Source organism: Apodemus sylvaticus, chromosome 3 (genome assembly GCF_947179515.1).
Source record: "Apodemus sylvaticus chromosome 3, mApoSyl1.1, whole genome shotgun sequence".
Classification (NCBI taxonomy): Eukaryota; Metazoa; Chordata; class Mammalia; order Rodentia; family Muridae; genus Apodemus; species Apodemus sylvaticus.
In genome coordinates, this window is record NC_067474.1 from 71,719,285 (window position 1) to 71,743,217 (window position 23,933).

General features: G+C 43.2%; 1 protein-coding gene across 1 annotated transcript in view; it reads right to left on the reverse strand.

Moving 5' to 3' along the window:
• Svep1 (sushi, von Willebrand factor type A, EGF and pentraxin domain containing 1) overlaps nucleotides 1-23,933 on the reverse strand; it is a 170,883-nt gene that overhangs the window by 11,812 nt on the left and 135,138 nt on the right. Inside the window, exons 37-43 of the mRNA XM_052176534.1 lie at nucleotides 19,963-20,635; nucleotides 15,695-18,480; nucleotides 13,747-13,972; nucleotides 11,411-11,566; nucleotides 4,897-4,960; nucleotides 1,648-1,821; nucleotides 330-506 (exon numbers count right to left, since the gene is read on the reverse strand). Coding sequence (XP_052032494.1) covers nucleotides 330-506; nucleotides 1,648-1,821; nucleotides 4,897-4,960; nucleotides 11,411-11,566; nucleotides 13,747-13,972; nucleotides 15,695-18,480; nucleotides 19,963-20,635 — 4,256 coding nt within the window. The remainder of the gene's footprint in view (nucleotides 1-329; nucleotides 507-1,647; nucleotides 1,822-4,896; nucleotides 4,961-11,410; nucleotides 11,567-13,746; nucleotides 13,973-15,694; nucleotides 18,481-19,962; nucleotides 20,636-23,933) is intronic.

Genomic DNA, 23,933 nt, shown 5'->3' on the forward strand with positions numbered 1-23,933 from the left:
ACTTTGGCCAAAAAGATGCCTCAGCAGGTAAAAGTACTTGTGGAGCATGCGTGAGAGTCCGAGTAGGGCACTTTGGACCTGACTGCCCTCTGACCTCTGTGTGTATGCTGTATGTTACACCTCCTCTCTCTCAAGCTCTCCCTCTTTTTCTCCCCTCTTCATCTACTCTTTCCTCATTCTCTCTCTCTCTCTCTCTCTCTCTCACACACACACACACACACACATACACTAATAATAGTAAATAAAATATACATTCATTATTCTTTTAAGGAAAAAGAAAAACTCAGAGAGCTAGGGAAACCTTGCACACCAATGAGCTCACTACTTACTTTCACATCTGGCGTTAGTCTGTGTCCATGTCTCGTCAGGATTGCAGGTGATGACACCGTTGCCTTTGAGCAGGAAGCCTTCCCTGCACTTGATAGATACATTTTGGTCGACATAAAACTCTTTTTCAGAAAGTAGGGCATTCTCAGGAATCACAAAAGGGACCGGGCATGGATTTGCTGTAAAAGGTGAGGCAGATGCTTACTGAGCTGTCTTCTCTTTCCCTAATTTATCTCTTTAAAGACAAAATAGAAGCCTGCAGAACACAGGTCCTCAGTGACAATAATAATATAAATCCTAACACAAAAATGGAACAGTCTGGCCTCAAACCTCATGCCTCCCCTCTACCCCCCCCACTCAGTCTCACCATGCCGACGATGGGTTTAACAATTTAGAACTTTAAGCATAAGCACAGATTTGCTTTCAATCCATATGAAATTATTTGTGAAGATTAAATATCAGGCATATAAGAAATCAAGGAATCAAGGGCCACATTGAATGGTCTCTCGATATTTGACGAGTGTCACGAGCATGGCAAATGCTGTTGAACTCCATCTTTTTACCGCATATCCTCCAGAGAGGATGGAGCTAGAGGAGCATCAGACTTTAGACCTGCATGTGGGGAACAGAATGATAGGACCTCATGTTGTGTTTGTGGGCTTGATGGTAAAGACAGGACGTTTCCACAGCTTAGAAGGAAACACCTGAAGTGTTGCTAGTGCTTGATTTTGCTCAGAGCAAGAGTATGTCACACAGAGTGACACAGGCTTCAAGCTATTTCAGTTTTTCGGATTTTACGTGGGTATAAAATAAGTCTTGCTGAGGTAGGTTGGTAGCCTTGTTCTTCTGAATTCTAAAGGCGCCATTCGTGCACTGCAGTACTTTAAACACTAGTCAGAAGCCTTCTCCAGTTAGATTCCATTTGTATGGTTTTCATTCAAGTGGTCAAATTATCTTTATTTACCACATTTATATGTTTTATACTAACATTAGAATCCAACAGTATCTTTCTCTTTACCCCCTTTCTTCACACCAAGAGAATACATAGTATCTTCATTTCAAAATGTTTTCATTAATTTGTATTTTCTCTTAATGCCTGAATTTAATCAGCCAAGGAATCTGATTGAAGCTGACTCTAAGACAGGCAGTTATATCATAAGTAGAGTTCTAAAATATCCCATAAAGTTGTGTCTGATGGCCACAGGTGGCCTTCCATAGACCAATCCCATTTATTGGCATTTCCCCTTCAAGCAGAGAAATGTGTGAAGCTAGTTGTGAATTTGAATGTGAGTAAAACCAGCCCCTAAAGTCAACACACACGTTTGCAGAGGGGAGCCAGGTGACTCCAGGTTCCATTTGCAGTGCAGTGTGCCTCAGCGGACCCTTCCAGGGTGTAGCCTCTGTGACAGGAAAACAGCAGGCTGGGTCCAGATGTGGTGTTTTCCAAGATAGCCTTCCCATTGGGAAACTCAGCTGGAGCCTCACACCTGCTCTCTAAAAGGAAGAATAAAGCCTGTATTAAATACTTTCCACATCTCTTTTGCTTCTCTTGCTATAGTTGCTGAAATTACTTTGTAGTGTATTATGTGTGTGTGTGTGTGTGTACTCACGTGCGCATGTGGAATACTCATGTGTATAAATAGATATATTCACCAAACACATACATATATACATACCTACTTATGAATGAAACAAAATAACATTCATTGATACAGAAAAAAACATCAGTTGAATTACCACACGCTCACAGTGAGATTGCTATTTAGTCCTGTGTAGTTCATCTGTCTTGATGTATTTTGCTAGTAGTGATGGATGCAGTGTGGGTTTAGATGAACACGTGCATCAAATAAAGGAATCCTATGGCTGTGAACTTACCGTCTGATGCTAAACTTACTATTGTTCTTACAACACCTGGTTTGTAAGACCAAATAAAAACCACAGGCTTCTCAAATAAAATTGAATGTCCTATATAAATAACATATATTTTAGAATGAATACTTCTCAAGTACTGTGTGGCACATATTTATACTAAAATTATTTTTCATCTAAGATTTTAAATTTAACTGAGTGTTGTACATTTCTCTCTTCCAAATCCAGCAGCAACTTTGAAATGATCTCAATAATAGTAAGAAGAAAGTGAGTTTCAGAAATGCTAAAGAACTTGATGAAGGCCACTCTGTTTCTAAAGAGATCAAACAGTGTGCAGTGAGCTGACTCAGGCAGTAAAGGTATTGAAGCCAAGACCTGAGACCTGAGTTCAAGCCTCAGGACCCATATGGTAGGAGGAGTCAACTCCCTAACGTTGCCCTTTGACCTTGAGATGCACACTGTGGCTCATGTATCTCTGCTTTTCCACACACACAAAACAAACAAACACTTGCTTAAAAAGGAGATGGAAAAGATAAATTTACTAAGACATAAACTCTGAAGGTAAAGGATCAGGAAGAGGAATACATGAACTTGTGGGGAGTTAGAGCAGAGTCCATTTTATGTGCTTTTTGGGGCAGCTGAACTTTAAGGATATAAAACTAGGTTATATTATTACAGATATAGAATAAATAAATGGCATAGAATTCTTGAGAAATGTTACTACGGGGAATGTGCTGGAGAAAGCAGGATCTAGAACCTTAAAAACTGAGCTTGAAGGAGCTGGAGAGATGGCTCAGTGCTTAAGAGCACTGGCTGTTCTTGCAGAGGTCCTGAGTTCATTTCCTGGCAACCACGTGGTGGCTCACAACCATCTGTAATGAGATCTGAGGTCCTTTTCTGTCATGCAGGCATACATGCAAATAGAACACTCATATACTCATATTATAAATAAATGAATCTTAAAAGAAGGAACTGGGGTTGAAGCCTCATTTCATAATTTTATGGAGACAGAAAAGGTGGTTTAGGTCAATAATTTCCTATCATAGCTTCATGTGTGGCCTGAAAGCTCTTGTGTCTGGAGGTCAAGACTCAGGTTAAGTGCATCAGGATTTCTGCATTATGTTTTGCAAAGTGGAGCACTGAGATTTTCCAACTGTACAGTGCATGGATGTCAGCTTAGGAATCTGGCGGACACACATGCTGGTTCATTAGGATTAAGATGGACTCAGACAAGACAAGTTAAAGAATATTCTCCCCTCTGACTTCCTTCAAGCTCCTGGTTCTCTGTTCTTGCTATTTCCCCCACTGTACAAATGTGAAAAAGATCACCGGTGTCTCTGAACCTGCTCTGGGTTTGTGCTTTTGAGAAATGCGGGTCAAGGGCATCCTACTGATGTGATGGGCTTCCTTGGAATAGGATAACATATGTGAAGAAATTAAAAAATTGTTTCACAATTTGTGTAAGGATTTCAGAACATGTTCTCACTATCTAGACTTCCACCTTTAGAGACCTTTGTGGCTTTAAGTATACCTAAAAAGTGCAAAATAACATATCAAACTATTAATAGTTTTTACTCTTGAGTGGTGACTTGATTTGTTTTGCCTGATATCTTGAAATTAGTTTGTATGACCAATAACTTAAAAATGGCCACTCATCAACACCATGAAGGTTTCCAGTGCCTGACAGGTGGGATTCCTCTTTGTTCCTGGCTCCTGTTCCCTGCACAGACAAATGTTTTCTGAACATGAGCAGTTTACACAGCATGCTGCTGGGGTTGAGATATGCAAATCTGACATGCAATATAAACTTGTGTAAAATGCCCTTATCCAATGATGTCATATATAATGAACATATGCAATGAAAAAATTTAAGAGCAATAAGTAAATACAGAATATTAAATGATTGAAACCACATATATTTTGACATATGTGATTTGATTCAGATATTAAATACAATGTACTTGAAATCAAAAGAAATACTGGGGATCATTAAGAAAAAAGAAATGTTATTATGGACTGCCCAAAGTCATAAACAAATGTATATCTATGAACTGAGGTGTTACTGAATATTTAAAAATATTTTCAATATAATGTTTACTCAAGTTTTTGAAAACTAAAATCAACATTTTTCTTCATTGGATCACAAACACATTACTCCTTAAAGACTTAAGGCTCTTGACACAGAGTCACATCACTTGTCTACCTCTGGACACAAGGCTGAAACAGAGGCAGGAAGGGCGGACATGGAATGATCCACACGCTGCCTAAGAAACTTGGCAAGAATCGAGTTCCTGCCACATTTTGCTCCACTGTGGGTATCCATTTGTCTGATGTTCCAACACCACTTAGAAGTGATGTCATTAAGGGCCAGTTATTTCACCTACAAACAACTGTTCTAAACTCTCTAATTTACACTAACTTGGAAGAAAACACCACAAAAGAGCAAATAAACGTAAGTTTCTAAGCAATTGTGGGTTGTTGCTGAGCCAGCAATCTATGGCCTATTCCAGTTAATCTCTGATCTCCACTATAGGTTTTGACCCTTCATTGCTTGGACAAAAGCTAGGAAGTGTTCTCTTGTGGTGTATGTGTCTACTTTATTTATTAAGGTACAAAATGGTTATATGAAGAAACTGGAGACACATTGTTACCTTGCGCCATTGGTACCATTTCTGTAATCCTTGGTGCTTCTTAACTCACCTCTGCACACTGCCGCCTCTCCGCTCCACTGGCCTGTCTCCTGGCAGACTCGCTCCCTGTTCCCCTGTGAATGAGCAGAGAAGGGTCGTGAACAGGGTCTGGAGTTAATGATAGAGAGACAAGAAGGGACTGTGAATGTCCTAGCCATGGACTTGGGTGGCTGAGCGCTGGAATGCTAGATGAATATAGTGTAAAGTTTAGAATTTAAAAAATAATTTCATCAAACTTCTTCCCTGGAAGAGTTGTGTGATGATGGCAGATGTGGCTTTGTCTTCTGTTTTAAATGACAGCTAGTTATAATCCATAGCAAAGACTTGTGAAGAACGGGTCAGCAGTGTTGGAGATAAACTTGTTTAGTATATTTAAAGATATTTTGAATGTATTTATCTTTCAATACTTCATACATAAAACAAAGCATAGGCAATACTATATTGATTGAGGACTGAAATCTTCAACCATAAGGCTTACCACCTATTACACCTAGATTTACTAAGAGTCTATGTATCTAACATTTACAATAATCTGGTAAAGTCTAAAACTTACTTCTCCACCTTCTGAAATATCACTCTCTTGAACAATAATTTGTAATTATCTGAATATATTTTTCAATATCCAATAGCTCTTCGTGGCTATGTAGGCTGCTTGCCTTCCAGTGATATCTAAGGCATTATTGTCTGATTCCTGAGTGTAAGTTTTGTAGATCTCTGCTTCATATTTCTCTGTTATCTCTTACTGGAACCATCTGTGTTCCCAACTTGTATTATGTTTCTAATCAACTATGAAACAACAGCTAATTAAAGGTTTATAACATTACATATTAAAAAGACCAGGTTTTAAGTCCCACCCACCCCTGCCTTTCATGTGTGGTATATAGGGTGCACAAATGTCAGTCAGAGAGGCCAGAAATGTAGCTCTCTCTTCCCCTCTCCTCCATTTCCCTCTCCCTCTCCCTCCCCCCCCCCTCCATTCATCTGTCTCTTTACCTACCTACCTAAGGACCATAGTCCTTGGAGATAGGGTCTTTCACTGAACCTGGAGTTTGCCTGGCATCCAGCAATCCCCAGGGATCACCTTGTCTTCATCCCCACATCACTGGGGTGCAGACCCCTGGTTTTTTTAATGAGAGAGTGTTAGGTTTTCAGATTTGAGTCCTCATGGTTGTGCAGTGAGTGCTCTTTCCAGAACCATCTGTCCAGCCTCCTTAGTAAGTCTTCAGAAGGTTCACTGTGCACAGGGTTTGTGACCTGTTTGTTTGTTTTTTTAATATTATTTATACCCATGTGTATTTCACTATATGCCACGTGTGTATGGAAGCTTACGGTGGCCAGAAGAGAGTGGTAGATTCCCTGGATCTGGAGTTGTAGGTGGTTGGGAGCCAGCTGGCTGGCTTGGGTGCTCTCAACTGAACTCTGGTCCTCTGGAAGAGCAGCAGCGTCCTCCCTCCAGCCCCCATCATGATTATGCATTTATGTCTGTCTGTCTGTCTGTCTGTCTTTTAGCTGTGTTCTGAATCAACAACAACTAAGAGGCTGCTAATCCTTTACTCCTGCTTTTCTCTCTGTTGAATGAGACCCTTACTGTCCTCCTCGGAGGGTTTCTTCCTGAGCCCTGCATTTAATTATTGATAAATCTTCACGTGTAAAGATCTTATAGACTCTAATGGGATAGTCCTATCCTGACTTTCCAAAACAAAACAACAAAAAATAGGTTCCATAAATTCCACTGTTTTTTTAAATACGTTTTTATCATCTTTTTAATGAAATAGCAACACTCATTCCTCATAGAAAACTTGAAAGAAAAATAAAGTTTCCACAGTTCTTCATCCAAAGACAAATTTTAACCCTTGTGCCTTTTCTTTAGTCAGGAAAACACTTTTCTCTTTCTTTCTTTCTTTCTTTTTTTAAGATTTATTTATTTATTATATGTAAGTACACTGTAGCCGTCTTCAGACATTCCAGAAGAGGGCATCAGATCTCATTACGGATGGTTGTGAGCCACCATGTGGTTGCTGGGATTTGAACTCAAGATCTTCAGAAGAGCAGTCAGTGCTCTTAACCACTGAGCCATCTCTCTAGCACCAGGAAAACACTTTTCTAACTTATGTGTTATGTTTTAATAGTTTAAAAGAGTCAGACAACAGCCTGCGCCTGCATACTCGGCTCACTAAGGAGGCGCTCACTGGAGTCACGCGACTCAGTCAATGGTTTTGCATTCTCTTAGAGTTCCTCAACTTTGCTCTCCTCCAATGCTCTGAACTGTGAATGTCCTGTGGGACTATGTCAATGTTTATTCTAATACAAATTCAAATAACTCAGCAGCTATTCACTTTTTAAAAACAAACGCATCCCCTTGCTTCCTCTTGAGCCACTGGCAGTGTTGATCATGTATTTCTTTTGTTTCTCTGCCCTTCCCTTGCCTTGCCTTTCATTAAGTCTGTGTTGTAGATCTATTAGCACACTTCCCCTGCCTCATTTAAGTTTCCAACCGACTTGCGCAGAGCCTTAGATTGTTAGAGTCTTAACAGCCACTATTTATTGACTGGCTGTGATACACACACACACACACACACACACACACACACACACATATATATATATATATACTGTAGCTGTCTTCAGACACACCAGAAGAGGGCATCAGACCCCATTACAGATGGTTGAGAGCCACCTTGTGGTTGTTGGAAACTGAACTCAGGACCTCTGGAAGAGCAGTCAGTGCTCTTAAATGTGGTGCTATCTCTCCAGACCCATGGGGAAAAATTTTTATTTTAAAGTAGCCGATCCAATGTTTAGTTATTTTCACTTATCCTCTTAGTCGACTTGCATTTTTTCAGGGATGGTAATTTTTTTTTGAGATTCAAATAGCTCATAAAAAGGTATTTGCCTCACATGCAGATGAGGGCATATTTACATAATAGAAGAATGTAACATAATTTATATTGGGTGTCTTCATTGCTTTGCTTGGTTTTGGTAGCAATTCAGATCCTGGGAGTGAATGATGATATTATCTTGCTCAGACATGGGGTAATGCAAAGAGGACGGTGCTTGCCACAGATACTGCCTGCAACAACCACAGCCCTGGAATTACTGTTCTGTATGTGTGTGTCCACAGACTGGAGGCAAGCAGGTCAGTCCCCCAGTGCCCGTCAGGTCCATCAGGAGAGGGAACGGCCTATCGCAGAAGTCTGCTGGGTCTAAGAGCTGATCTCCAGCTACTTTCCCACCTGTCAACCTTCGGTGCTGAGTGCTTGCTAAAAATGCAAGCCTTTGACCTAGTTTGTTTGCTAGTGTGGTGATAAACACTAAGACCAGAAGGCATTATTTCAGGATATATAATATAGTTAGCTCGCCATTGTGAGAAGTCAGGGCAGGAATTCAAGGCCGGGACTAAAAGCAGGAGCTGATGTAGTGGCCATGGTGGGGTGCTGCTTACTGGCTTGCTCCCATGGCTTGTTTAGCCTGCTTTCTTAGACAACACTAGACTACCATGGTGGGCTGGGGCCGTTCCTGTCAATTATTAGTGGTGAACATACCAGGCACGTCCATAGGCTAAGCCAACAGAGGCATTTTCTTAATTGAAATGCCTCTTTCCAGATGACCCTATTGTGTGTCAAACTGACAAAACAAAACAAAACAAAACAACAAAACTCTAACCAGAATGGCCCTACAGAATAGCATGACTGCAGTAAATAAATAATATGTCATATATTAAAAGAAACCCACCTATGGCTTCCTAATTGTCTAGGTTCCTTCTCTATTTCTTCTGCTTTTCCCTGTCAACTTATTTGTTTTAGATTCTTAAAAACTTGTCATTTGTTCTGCTGATGTTCCCACACACATTTTTGCTAGTTGTTTATATGATGTCATTGATTCCATTTATCAGTCTTCTTCTACTCCTTCTCCTCCTTCTCCTCCTCCTCTTCCTCCTCCTCCTCCTCCTTCTCTGGAAGGGAGCAAGTCATTTTCACACATGAGCTGTTTCCATCCCGAACCATGAAACGTCTGCTGTCTCTGTTTTCAGGAGTGACATCAACGGGCACAACCATTCAAAGTTAAATACAGCCGTTCATTCGGATCTCAGATTCTCGTATTCGTTCATCCACTGGCGTGAGTTCTGAAGGTGAGTGTCCCCCCATTAGCATTTAGTTCCCTACACATGCAGTCTGCATTAAGGAGCCAATCCTTCCTCTTCAGTTACATGTTCTCAATATGAGTTTGCACAGGAGCATCTGGCGATCATCCAGGTCGATGCTCTTGAGGACCGCTGTGAGTCTTCTCCGTTCATGCTGTGGATACCTGCCACTCTGGTGGGAGCATCCATCGCCTGGATTGCTGTTCAAACATCTTTTGAAACTTCCTCCAGTGGGCTTCATGTTTTCTTTAAGGATTACTTATTTTTATTTTATGTGTATGGGTGTTTTGCCTGTATATATGTGTGAACACCACATGTGTGCACTACCCACACAGACCAGAAAAGGGCATCGGAGTCCCTGAAACTGGAGCTACAGAGGGGTGTGAGCTACCACGGGGTGCTAGGAATCAAATTCAGGTCCCCTGAAAGAGCAGAAGGTGCTTTTAACTGAGGAGCCATGTCTCCAGCCCCTTTGGGATTCCCACTATCTTGGGTGACGAGGGTTTCCAGGTAGTCTTTTACATCTCTCACTCTGGTCCGGTATTCATTATTTCTCCAAGAAGCTGGGCATAAATCCTTTGAAAAGACTCTAGGGTGATCGTAATGTGTTGGAACGAGAACAGCTATTAATAAACTCCACTCAGCTTCACAGCGAATGCTACGCTGCCACTGTAACACTTTAAGTTAAATTACCAACTTCATCAAATTTCTTGAACTTTTGGTCTATTTTGTTTCCAAAAATGTATGTATGTTTTCTTAAGAAATTTGAAGATCAGTAAGCTCGTGTAAGGAATGCCCCAGTTTCAAAGCCACGAAAATCCTCCAGTCACAACCCATTCTTAGATTACCATTCTTCTTTTCATGTTTATTTTCTTAGCCTTTGAGGAACTAAAATAAGAACCATAGAAACCTGGTTCCAGTTCTCATGGCCTTCTCTTATACAATTCTTTGATTTCACAGTCAAAGGTGTGTGTGTGTGCGGGCAACATCACAAACATTTAACAGCTGACCTGTTCTTACACACCACTGTAAGTAAACACAAGAGATTCCTGAAAAGCCAGATGACAGTCTCTTGTGATTCAAAGCAGCTCTCTTAGACAGAGTTAGATGGCGAGATAGGGCTTCCAGAGAAAGTAACTACAGCTTTCCCAATTAAAGATCCTAGGGAGACTTGGGTGCTGCTGGTAGGGCTATAATACTGCAATTAGGAGTCGACTTAAAGATAAAGTCGAGGTTTTCTTAGTATAGTTCTGAGGAGGTTCAGGCTAGATATATCACAGGGCATGGTGGTTTGACTAGGAATGGCTCTCATAGACTCATATGTTAGAATGCTTGGCCAATAGGGAGTGGCACTATGGAGTAGGTGTAGCCTTGTTGGAGTAGGTGTGGCCTTGTTGGAGCAGGTGTGGCCTTGTTGGAGTAGGTGTGGCCTTGTTGGAGTAGGCATGGCCTTGTTGGAGTGGGTGTAGCCTTGTTGGAGCAGGCGTGGCCTTGTTGGAGTGGGTGTGTCCTTGTTGGAGGAAGTGGGTGGAAGGAGGACAGACTTTGAGGTCTAAGAAGTTCAAGTAAGGGCAGTGTGTCTGAGTCTTCTGCTGCCTGTGGATCAAGCTGTAGAACTCTCAGCTCCTCCAACAACACCATGTCTGCCTGTGCACTACCATGCTTCCCTCCATGATGATGATGATGGAGTAAACCTCTGAAACTGTAAGCCAGCTTCAATTATACGTTTTCATTTATAAGAGTGGCTGCGGTTATGGTATCTCTTCACAGCAATAAAACCTAAACTAAGGTCAAGGGAACCTGGCATCTCAAGCAAGAGCTTGCCAGGGCCTGTGTGCTCACTGCTGGCGAAGTGCTTGGCTTCCTGGTTGAAGTTGTACTATAGTGATGCACAGTGGGACCAGTTTGGAGCTGCCTGACATGGGTGTTGGGGACCTAGCTCAGGTTCTCTGTGAGAGCAGCAAGTGCTCCAAACTGCTGAGCCATCTCTCCAGCCCTAATTTGATTTTCAAACTGGGATTTGAGTCAGGACCTTGAACACACTAGATAAACACTCTATCCCAGAGGTCTGTTTTATGACAGAGCCTTGATAGTTGCCAAGGCAGGCCTTGAACTTGTCACCCTCCTGTCTCTGCCTTCTGAGTAGCTGAGATCACAGGTAATGTGTCATCACCCCTGGCTGATAATTATTGTGTGCTTAAAAATTCTAAGTCATCTTTTAACTAATTTTTTTCCAGAAAGTGTTCAGAAAATAAAGTAACAAAATATAATAGTATGTTCTTAGGAGCAGTGTTGGTAAAGTTAATTTATTCTAATATTAAAAAGAATCCCAAGCATATCAGAACAGCACATTCGTTTTTTGTTAAACAATTTGTTAGCATACCTCCAATTCATAGCCAGGGTCACACTGGTAAACAATGGTGCTTCTAAAGCTGTATTCACTGCCGACCACAAATCCGTGGTCTGGACTTTCAGGCTGCCCGCAAACAACTGGGATGCAGGAATCATCAGAAAATGGTGGCTCCCATGTTCCATCGGGCTAAAGAACAGACCACAAAGTCATCGTTAGGATTTAATACGTTAGCATTCTGTTTATATGTCAGACTCATGCCCAAAGTGAGAGTCAAAAGGACCCAGGGTTTCCCCAGGTGAGTTTTTTTTTTTTAATCTATCTGTAGATCTTAAAAACACATTAATCATCAGAAAGTTTTTCACAGTCGGCACTGAACACTTGTTGACATCTCAGACACACAAGATAAGCACTTTCTCTCAAACAGAGCCATGCCAAGTCTTCAGTGCAGCATGTTAACTAGAGGATGGGTGGAGAGCGGGTTGGTACAGACACTCCACCTTTTATCCCAGCGAACCCTGATGTTTCAGGCTATTCCGTGTCTTAATTTCAAATTTCCGAGAAAGAGCAGCATTAGGCGATACATCTCAAGATGGATTTTCTAAAAATTTTGGTGTTACCCACTGTCCCTGCTCATAACCTTTTCTCCAAGGCAGGCCATAGAAGCTCAGCTCTTTCCCTGCCTGTCTTGGAGTTGGTCCACTGAACACATGCTCTGGCACACCTTGTTTGTCAGTAGTAGATTATAAGGTTCCCGCTTTTAGAAGGGGTGCTGACGTGAACCTAGCAGGAAGCAGAGTTACATCGGAAGGCGGAGGGCACACCTAAACTCTGCTGGGACCAGGAAGAAGCTGCCGCCTGCTAGACTTCTCCAATGCATCTTTCCATCTCTGGTGTGGAAACCAGGAAGGCCTGCTATCCAAGTGGGAATTCACGTCTTTAACAATGTCTCAGGTTAGCAACTGCTAGACTACCCACAGAAAGCTATTCACACTAAGCTAACCAGACATTTTATGGCCAAGAGTGTCTGTGTGTACAGACCAGCTGCTGACTGTTGAAAGAGCAAAGCTTGCAGAAGCGGTAGGCACTTCCTTGCATTACTGACGCTGGTTTTCACAACAGCTGTATCATGCATGTTATTTTGCACACTTGTTTTCCAATAAGGAAATCTGAAATACAGATTCCCCTTCCCCCATCTTTTAGCCCAGGCTGTCCTCAAACTCCTTAGGTGACACCTGCTTCTCCCATTTCCACCTCTAAGTACAGCATTACAGGTGCGCATCGCCATCCGCACATTATTATGCGGGATGGATAGCAAACCCAGGACCTCAGGCATACGGGGTAAGCTCTGTATCAACAGAGTCCCACCCCTCTCCAACCCTGTTCTCTCATAGTCTTGCCACATTACCCAGGCAAACCTGGTAATCTTCTTGACACTGCCTCCTGGGTGCTATATTTATAGGTTGGGCCGAAGCACCTGGTTTAAATGATTCTCTAAAGTAAATGAATAATAAACAGTGAAGGCATGATTTGACAGCTGCTGTCAGTTTGCTTGTGCAGTTCTTGGTCCTTCCACACATCACAAGCCCATCACAAGCCCATCACAAGCCCATCACAGCCCAAGGTAGGCTTCTCCACATAGATACTCACTCCATCATGGGAGGCTTCGCTACGAATATCTCATTAGAGTTCTTTAAAAAAAATATTTATTTATTTTATGTATATAAATACACTTTGTCTGTCTTCAGACACACCAGAAGAGGGCACTGAACCCCATGGTGATTGAGATGTAGGAATTGTAGTGTTGAGTTGCTAGGAATTGAACTCAGGACCTCGGCAAGAGCAGTCAGTACTCTAACCCTCTGAGCCATCTCTCCAGCCCCATATTATTGTTTTTTGTTTCTGTTTTGTTTTGTTTTTAACGTTTCCCTTAAGGTTGGCTCCTTCTTAATCTAAAACTGAATATTAGAATATTCAATTTCTAATATTAGAATATTAGAAAAACACCCAAGTTCTATTTCTTTTTTTTTTGTCCTTGTTAAACAATTTTATCTTATACACGTGAGTCTTTTGCCTGCATGTTTTTCTGTGCACGTGGGCATCCAATCCCCTGACCTGCAGCTGCAGCTATAAGCTACCATGTGGGTGCTGGGAATCAAACCAAGGTCCTCTGGAGGGGCAGCAAGTGCTCTGAACCACTAGTCCATCCTCAGTCCCACCTTGTATTCCTAGGAAACATCTCTAATCTTTGGATGTAAATGGAAACTTGAAGAATTTGTTCTTTCCAGGCCAGCAAGATGTGAGTTTTGTTCTCAGTGACAGATGCCAGAGTTAGGCTTACACGTCCCAGGTCAGACCTAGTAGCTTACCTGGCATGTTGACCAGTCCGCTCCCTTGTAGGTAAACCCTTCTGCACATGACACAGACACTTGTCTGTTCACCTGGAAGTGGTCTCCATGAACTTGTACACGTGTCATGTTGGATGGCACAGGGCAGTTTTTAGGACTGCAGATGATTCTTTCAGGGAACCAACGACCGTCTTGCTGGCAGGTGAATGTATCTGTATCTGTATCCATCACATACCCTTCCAGACACCTGCAGTGCAAACGACAAAATGAACACCTACAAGAAAGTACCACACTGTAACCGACCTATGCCCAGATGGACAGGACAGAACTGCCACAAGGCTCAGGAGACATTCTATGAGAAACCTGAAAACTGGCTCAAAGATCAGACGGATAGCAACACTGCACAAGACATTAATAAAGCAACATCCAGATAAATTCTTAGTGGTTCACACTCAAGAATAACCACGGCTACAGTTGTTTTAGACGTTACTGGTTACTTTCCTTTATTATTTGTTCATTCTGAAATAGCCACTAGTTCAAGAAATTATAGAGAAGTTCAAAATGGACTCAGATACTGATAGAAATATGACAAAGCGTTTATGGTTCACCTGCTGTGCAACAAGTACCATCTGAGGTGCTTGTACAAGGTACTCCTTTTAAACTTGATCATTAAGCACTGTCATAGCTATAGTATAGTTAAAACTTGGGTCAAATTGTCTCTTAAGCCCCCATGTGATTTACAAATTTAAATACTTGTGCAGCAAAATGGTTCCATACAATAATTATTTTCTGATTTATCCCCTGTGTGCTTTACAAATACCAACTCATCAAATTCTCATGCCTACCTCATGAGCAGGTGCCGTTAGGACCCTTGATGTCATTTGGTGTTGATGACCTTGGCACCCTTCTTGAAGCCACATGACTGCATGTGTAGTGTGAAGAATGTGGAGAAACGGTGTTCTCCAGAGGGAGTCTCTGGTACCCATGTTCCTACCACTCCCATATGCTGGCTTTCAAATTAAACCATTTAGTTAATTCATAGTGATCACTGGAGGACACCTTTTAAATTCCACATGTTAACCAGGCTAGGTGGGAGACTGGAGTCTCTTACAATCAGAACAACCTGATTAGTGGAAACTAAGCAAAGATCAGTCATCATCACATGCCAAGGACCAAGCCCCAGGGGAGTCCTGACGAGTTGTTGATATTGTGGCTCTCAGAATGCCTGACACATCAACATCCACATGGAAGTTTTAAAATATACTTCAAAGGTCATTCATTCTTTTGTTTTGTGCTCAGCTCTGTGGTACTATTCAGCTACCTAACATCCCATCCTTCCATAGACTTTGCTTTCACGATAGTCAGGGTAACATGAAAGTGGGGCTAAAACGTTCAGAATGGATGACCCCAGAAGAGGTGCTAAGTTACCAATCAGATATGAGGTGTTAAAGCCCATAGTTGTCCCAGGAACATAAACGAAACCTCGAGACAATTGAGATGCTTTTGAACACGATGGTTATTTATTCCAATAAAAATTCTAATTCCTAAGTTCATTCTGAATTTTTATGTCTTTCATTTTAATATTTAATGTAATAATTCCCTTCAGACAGGGGGGTTTCCATTATGTGAGCACCATATTCTTAGTTTAAGTAGCACAGGCTGGATTGCCGTCTTATTAATATTGCTCAGTGATTCAAACATGATTGAGGCCGGCTAGAGTACCTTGCGGCTTTGTGAGCATCGTGAGGATTGAGTTACAACCACAGTTTGTAAGGACATACATTTATTTTTATAGTAAATGGATTTCTACATAGTCCTGAGTAAATAATGTGTTAAAAGCTTTGGGGTTTGGAGGACAGCCCAGGGATGGTGGTTCTCTTCCTAATTAGCTACAGTTTGACCTCTGGCTTCATTTTATAATCTTCTTGCTTATACTACTTGCAGACTCCACAGCCACCCATGGTCTTACCTGAGTTTCACTTTGCTTTCATAGGTATGTGACTCTCCTGTTGCCACTGCATTGGCCACAGTCGGTGGGGGTCCACAGGACAGGGGTTCACACGTTGGGTAAGGCTGGCTCCATATCACTTTCTCTGTACAAATCAGATCTGAACTACCTTGCATGGTGTAGCCAGGTCTGCAGCTGTAAGTTACCACATTGTCCGCTGAAGGGCTACCCTGAAGGATGATTGCGTTGGGTATGGTTGGGAGAGGACCGCACTCAGCATGCTCACAGCGTGGGAAGTCAGACCATTGGCCATTGGCATCACAGGTGATTTCAGAAAGTCCAAGAAGCTTGAAGCCTTTGAAGCACTCAATCTGGACTGTCTTCCCACAGCCCAAATCAGTTGCATTGATGGTTCCCTGTGGAATGGTGGGTGTAGAACACCTGCAAGGTAGGCAGGAAGGGGAGCTGCCACTCCAGGAACCATCGGGAAGGCATCTTCTTGATGGGTTTCCATGGAGCTTATAACCAGTAAAACATTGATACTGTATGTGGCCCCCATGATAAAAAGAAAAGCCATTAGGGAAGCCCTGGGGAAGATCGGCAGGGGGACCACAGGTAGCTGGTTTACAGATGGGAACTTCTGCATCCCAAGTCCCATTGGCCTGACAGGTGAGTTTTGGAGCCCCCTGTAACACATAGCCCTCTAGACAGTGGAATGCTACTTCTTTCTTGAACCCATAGTCTAGGCCATCTGCCACCCCGTTTGCCACCTGTGGTGGGGCAGGACATCTGACAGGCACGCAGCTGGGAGTGGTACCACTCCAACTTCCATTGGTTAGACAGACACGACTCTTGGCTCCTTCGAGTATGAACCCTTCACTGCAAGAGTATGCAATCTCCTTTTGGAATATATATTCTTCTCCCTTCACGTGGCCATTGGTGGGGACTGGGGGTGAGCCACAATCCACAGGAACACACGTGGGCTCATGCCCATCCCAATCTTTATTTTCTTGGCATGTCCTCTTCTCAGTGCCACTGAGCACATAGCCAGAATCACACTCGTAGTATAACACACCCAGGTATGAGTAGTCATTTCCTTTGATGGATCCATTGCGGAGTGGGTTTGGCTTGCTGCATGAGATGGCTTCACAGCGTGGAACAGTGCCACTCCACTGCTTATTCTGCAGACAAAGTCTTAAGTGGGAGCCTTCTAGAATGTGCCCCGGCTTGCAACTATATTGTGCAGCACTGCCCATAGTAGTCTGTGTAAAATGTAAAAAGCCATTTTCGGGAGCAACAGGCAAGTCGCATTCAATGGAAATGCAAGAGGGTGCGGTTCCATTCCACGTCCCGTCTTCCTGGCAGATCAGCACAGGGGTTCCCACCAGTTCATAACCAGACTCGCAGCTGTAGGAAACCATCGTGCCATATAGAAAGTGGGACCCATGTGAGGCGCGGGACTCCTTTGTGTCTTCCAAGGATTTAGCGGTTGCTTCCAAATGTTGAGGGTGAGGAGTCAGATACGGGACTTCCATCATGTCGTCTTCTTGATCAAAATATCCCTGGCCATCTCTGACTTTAGTACAGTCACCAAAGTCTATGTGAGGAGGGAGGCCGCAGTCTATGGGTACACACGTCGGGCTGGAGCTTGACCATCCCGACTCTTCACAGGTCTGCATGGCATGACCAACCACCTGAAACCCAGGGAAGCAGCTATAGATAATCATGGCACCGTATCTGTAATCTGCACCTTCTACAAAGCCATTTTCAATGGGCTGTGGGTCACTGCAGTGAATGGCATTGCAGGAGGGGGCATCCACATCCCAGTTACCTGTTTCTAAACAGGTCAGGGATTTGGGACCTTCGAGCCGGAAGCCTCGGTCACAGAAGTACGTGACGGTTTGTCCATACTGAAAGCTCACGGAAGAGAATTGGCCATTTAAAATCTCCTTGGGCTCTGGGCATTCAACAGGTTTGCACATCGGTTTTCCTCCAAGCCACTGGCCATTTTCCCCACACAGGGTGGTAGCGTTGCCCACTAACTCGAAGCCTGGCTTACAGGTGTAGAGTGTGGTGCTGAGGTAGGCAAGCCCTTGCACGTGGATGATGCCGTTGGGGATCTCCTCGGGTTGGGGACATTCTACTGGAACACATTTGGGCAATGGAGAACTCCAGGTGCCATCAGTCTGGCAGAGGATGGTTGGATTGCCTCTTAAGAAGAACCCTTCGACACACAAATACTTGACAGTACTTCCAAAATGAAGAGCACCGGAAGATGCGGGGACACCGAAGGGAATCAAGGGAGGCGAGTGACAAAGGACCATCTTACAAACAGGAAAGGAACCGTTCCATTGCCCGGTTGGCAAGCACTTCAGCACAGAGGGGCCTTGCAAGGCGTGGCCCTCTTTACAGGAGATGGTCATCACGCCTACCTCGGAAGTCAATTCCTTTAGTACAAGCTGGTTTTCTAAGAGAGGAGGCTCTGCACACTTGGTGGGGACACACTTTGGGCTTGGCTTCTTACTCCATTTGCCAGATTTTTGGCAAGTCCAAGAATTATCACCAACGAGCTCATATCCCTCATTACAGACAAACTGAACTTTGGACCCTACTTCAAAGCTTTCTCCTTTCAAGAAGCCATTCTGAATGGGAGGGGGCTTCCCACAGTTGAGAGGGGTGCAGGAGAGAGGGGCATCACTGTGCCATTGTCGATTGGCTTGGCAGACAAACACAGGACTTCCGGCTGCCTTATAGCCGGGGTTACACTGGAACCTTGCTTCACTCTCAAAGGTCCTGCCAGTGGTGTGCTGAACAACAGGGAAAGAAAAGTCAGTGCAGCCTACAGAACAGGCAAGCCAACAGATCTGAAAAGCACATTGACAGTCAACAAAATAGAACCCAAAGACCTACATTTACATTTAATCAGTTAGGGCTGCCATGATTTATGCTGTTCAAAACCGGTCTGCCCTTATTTCTGTAGGAAGGGAAAATGCAGAAGTAAAATGTGGAAGATCCAATGAGGTCCTTTCATCTGTAGACATTCTTATGGAAGCCAAAAGAGATAAGATTGGGGTTATACAGATCTTGGTGAGCTGAAGGGCAGTAGTAACAGTATACCCAGATAATTTACTAAGTTAAATAAAAGGTATACATTGATGCTTTAAAAACAGTTTCAATTAAATATTGTCTACTTAAAATGGAACCATGGCCTCTTGGAAGATTAGATAGATGACTTCCCTCCTCTTTTCCTTCCTCCTCCTCTCCTCTTCTCTTTTGGTCTATGTGGGCACATGTGTGTGGGGTCCAGAAGTCACCCTCAGGTGCCATTTCTCAGGTGCCATCCACCTTGCTTTGGTTTCTTTGTTTCTCAAGACAGTCTTTAACTATTGCTTGTCAGGCCAGCTAGGCTGGCAAGCCAGTGAGCTCTGGGGATCAGGCTGTCCCTGCCTGGCCAGCACTGGGGTTATAGGTGTGTGGCACCATGCCTGGATTTTCTTACCCTGGGGTCTGGAGGTCAAGCTCACATCTCGCTCTTGCACAGAAAGCCCTTTACCTCTGGAGCTATAGCTACAGCCCTCGTTCTTGTCTTCCTGACACACTTAGTGAGAAGACACTTTAGGGTGGGGGCAGATCACTTTTGTATCACACTTAACAATTTGCTCATCATGGTGAGATTACCTTTAGATATCTTGAATGAGCAATGCAAAAACTGCATCTCATATTTCACTTAAAATCAGAGTAACAATAAACATTTAGTTCAATTTAGGTGATGAATTTTATAAAAGCAAAATGGAATTTCGCTAAAATTGGCTTACTCTAACTTCATATTTATGGCTAAGATATGGCTACAAAGGCCGTCCCTATCGGTTATTATAATGCAGGAAGATGCATATAGAGGGGACTGCAGAGGTGGTTCGTGGTTAAGAGCACTGGCTGTTCCTCTAGAGGACTAAGGTGAATTCTCAGTACTCACATGGTACCTCACAACTGTCTGTAACTCTAGTCCTGCGGGATCTGATGCCTTTTCTGGCCTCCTTGCACACACAGGGTACATGTCTATATGTGCAGGCAAATTCCTGAACACATAAAATAAGAATTTGAGAGGATATATATTGGGAGTTTTCTTAATTATCTTGATCCATTTTTATTCAATACGCAGTAGCGTAGACTTGAGCTACTTCTGTTTCAACAATCAATCTGTTCACTGCCTCTCCTTGGAAATACTGAATCAATCACAGTAGGTGGCCCCATGAGGGATGAGCGTTACGGATCATTTGCTAGTCTCTTACCTCCAGGAAGCCATTCTCAACCTTAGGTGGTTCGTTACAGGATACAGGGTGGCAGGTGGGCATGGGTCTGCTCCACTGTCCGGTGGCCTCACACGTGCTCTTCTTCTCCCCTTTGATATAGAATCCCTTGTGGCAGCTGTATGCCACCACGGCCCCAAAACTGTAGTTTGTTCCACTCGGGTAGCCATTCGTGATACTTGGAGGCTCTCCGCACCGCACGGGGATACACTGGACGGAGAGGGGAGAAGGACTCCACTCGCCACCTCTCAGGCACTCAATCTTCGCTGAGGTGTTCAGCACAAACCCCTCCATGCACTTGAAGCTTACTACCGAGCCAGCTGCGAACTTTGCTTTGCCCACAGATTCCAAGATGCTGTAGGAAACAGATGGGGGCTTTTCACAGAAGTGAGCTATGCAGCGCGGCACAGCCTGGCCCTCCGGGGGAACCCAGTTCCCCTGGGCGTTGCAGATGAGCTGGGAATTGTCAGCCAGGCTGTAACCATCGGCACAGTAGTAGAATGCAGTGTCTCCGAAGAGCCTGTGAGCAGTCTCTGGAGAGGCGTGGTCCACACTGGGGGGCTCGTCGCAGGAGACAGCCAGGCACTGCTGGTTACTTGAGTTCCACTTGCCGTTGGCTTGGCATACGATGGTGTCAGGGCCAGCAAGGGTGTAGCTATGGGAGTGAGGAGAAAGAAACACCTCAGTGTAGTACTGACAAAAGGCATTCTCTTCTCTTTTCATGTTTTAGTCTTTCCAATACTACCTTTGTTTTTTTTTTAAATAATATTTGGCAGCTGAATATTGAGCTTATTGCTAAAATGATTCTAATGATCGGTCAGTAAGGAAATAAGACTTTCACTATTTAAAGAACTCTAGTGATAGTTGCACATTTGTGTGTGTGTGTGCACATGCAGTTGTACATGCTTAGAGAGGTCAGAAGTCACAACAATTTATCAGGAGCCATCTACCTTATTTTTTTTTTAATTTTATTCGATATATTCTTTATTTACATTTCAAGTGATTTTCCCTTTCTTGGATCCCCCTCCCTGAGGTTTTTGTTTTGTTTTGTTTTGTTTGCTAGGACATGGATATTACTGATTAGGCAGGCTGCTGGTTTGCTGGTGAGCCTCGGACATCTGCTTGTCTCCACCTCCCCAGGACTAGAATCACACGCAGGCCACACCCCCACCGGCAGGCCACGCCCCCACTCAATCAGGGCACGCCCCCACATCCACCGCAAGTTTCTTCCATGAGGGCTGAGGATCACATCAGGTCCTCATATCACCAACCGAGCCTGACCCCAGTCCCCAACTACTTCACATTTTTACAAATACAAACGAGAAATAAGATTTCAATTTAATATTCGGCCTCCATAGCTTTGATAGCTTTAGTCTGTTGATTTTAGTAGTGATATTTGAAAAAGCTTTAGTGAACCACATTAGCCTAGATATAGCGTAAAGTTGCTCACTTGCATTCAGTAAACTTTAAAAACAGCGATTATAATTCTAGGATCCAGTGTTTCCAAAACCCTCTGGCTGTGTGGTAAGAGTTAAAAATCTTTGCTCTGCATATGGCTGTGCCATGCAATGAGTGTATGGATACATTTTGCTCAAGAACTCCCAGCCTTTCTTTGCCTATATCTGATGAGAGATTATTAATATGATCCCTGGGGCTATCCCAATAGAGCAGAAAATACGCTGGGCTGTGTGGTTAGGAGCACTGTGTCTGAGGTCCTCTGATTTTCCTCTTCAGTCTCTTAGACAATAGAGTTGTGAAGGGGTGTCTACCATCTGTTCAGTCGGTTATTTTGTTACTAATAATGAGAAAGGGAATGAAAACAGCCGGTGCCTAGTTGATCCTTGTTACACACGTGGTTGGTTCATCATACAGACAGCTGGGTGGTAAATCAGTCACTTGCCACACATCACTCAGCTGTTAGCAGATGTGAGATTAAAATTTAGTTACTGGATTCCAACACTTACATCTTTCCCACAATGCACCCCCTCTCCTTTTCAGACTGGTTAGAGAAGACTACTGTTTGAGGGGATGCTGTGAGGGTGTCATAGTACAAACCATCCAACCCATCCTTCAGCAAAGACTCTTAAGTCATTAGTAACCAAAACTTTCATTGAGATCCCTTTTAGATCTAAAAGAAATAATCCATTAGAGAAAACTTGGAATTCCATCGTCCTCAGCAGACATATCTATAATATCTACAGGAGACTAGTGAATAATTCAACAAAAATAACAGATGTCAGTAGATCACCGTAGCCCACCTATGGTCATGTACCATCCAATGCACAGAAGCAGTGTCACATGAATACTTTTAGATACTTCCAATAGCTAAGTGAGGTCTCTGCTTAGAAATTCTTCAGTTCATGGTTTGGGAAAACCTCAGTCTTCCAATGTGGACATGGACTTAGTGGGTGTTTAGATGACTTCTCTCTTAACAGTTACAGGAAGTTGCCCACAGGCAGAATGCCTAGTGAATAAATTTATTAAAAAATCACCAGGTTGGGCCTGCTGATTTGACTGCCCTGCATAGGGTACGTCCTGGGTAGAACATCTTAATGAGGCTCCTGTGGTTTTACAGGTCAATGTGAATCATTCACATACTTTGAAACGTGCATCATCCTCATGCCCAACCCTCTGATGTACCTGGCATCGTCCACTAGCCGAAGTTCATATGCACAGACCTAGACAGCCCTGAGTTATAGGAATCCACGGTACATAAAGTTTTCCCTTTATTCCCTGCTTCCAGGTGCTCTGAGACAGAAGCATCTGTCTCTAGAATCTTCCTTATTCCACAGAGCATCTTGAGAACGTGATAACTACTTTATATATTTTGGAAGCACTTGGGGGGGGGGGTCTTTGATCCTTGACCTTATGATAACTCTCCACAACTACTCTTTCTTGATGAAAGACTAACAGCAAACCAGCTGTCTAATTGGCTGGGCAATGACCACAGAAAACACACTTTAAAGAGATATGAATGTGAAGAATTCACTTTTAGAATCTTGTTATCCCCCAGTCTGGATTAAGACTTTTGTTTTTCTGTATGCATTTAAGTTAGCATGTATTTCCTCATATAGGATGTCGCTTCCTCTTCATACATGGCCCTCCTCAGGGCACAGATGCTGTGTTAGTGTAGTGCTTGTCTGCAGTGGCCAATGACACAATGTGGCAGACAGAGTGTTACCGTGTGATGCTGTAAGATACATATTTGGTCTCTGCCCTTTGCCTAACATGGAGTTCCTGAGGACTTTGTAATTTCCCAAGTGCCAGCAGGTCAGGGTTTTGCATCTCTAGCGAATGTGTTCAGTGAAGACAGGTTAGATGATAAACAAAGGTGAGTACTATTAAAAAGGTTAGAATTTTAAGATGATATAAAGGATATATATTCTAAATGACATCTAGGGGAATTAACTATAAACCATTGCTTAATCACTAAAACAACAAATTGCTTGTACTATTTAATTCTATCAGAAGTTTGGAAGTGTATTTGGAATTATAGGGGACATCTTTTACTCGCTTATTTTGTTGAAGGAATCATTCAGAGAATAAGCATTTTATAGTTGATAGCATGTTCCTATGACTGCTGGCTACCAAAGTGGGAGAATGTGAAGCTGGGCCTAGTCTAGGTTGTGAGACAAGCTTGGATTCAGGATCCACCGAAGATGAAGGTTTACCCTCTTCAACTCTTTGTAACCTTTGTCCTCTTGTTCAAGAGGTCTTGGGGACAGTTTTTAATACCTTTATTAAAACTCAGCCCCACACCCTGTGTCCCTGGGGAAGGAGTCCACCATTATCTTGAGGATGCCTTAGGACTCCCGAGATCCACAAGAACCCTTCAGAAATGGGCAGAATCCTCTCTGATTCCCACACCGAGAGGAAGCTTACTAACCAGCCCGGGCCCTGGGAGCTTTATGAGTGAGCTCCGGAGAGCAGAATCCGGTCCCCTTCTAAAAGGC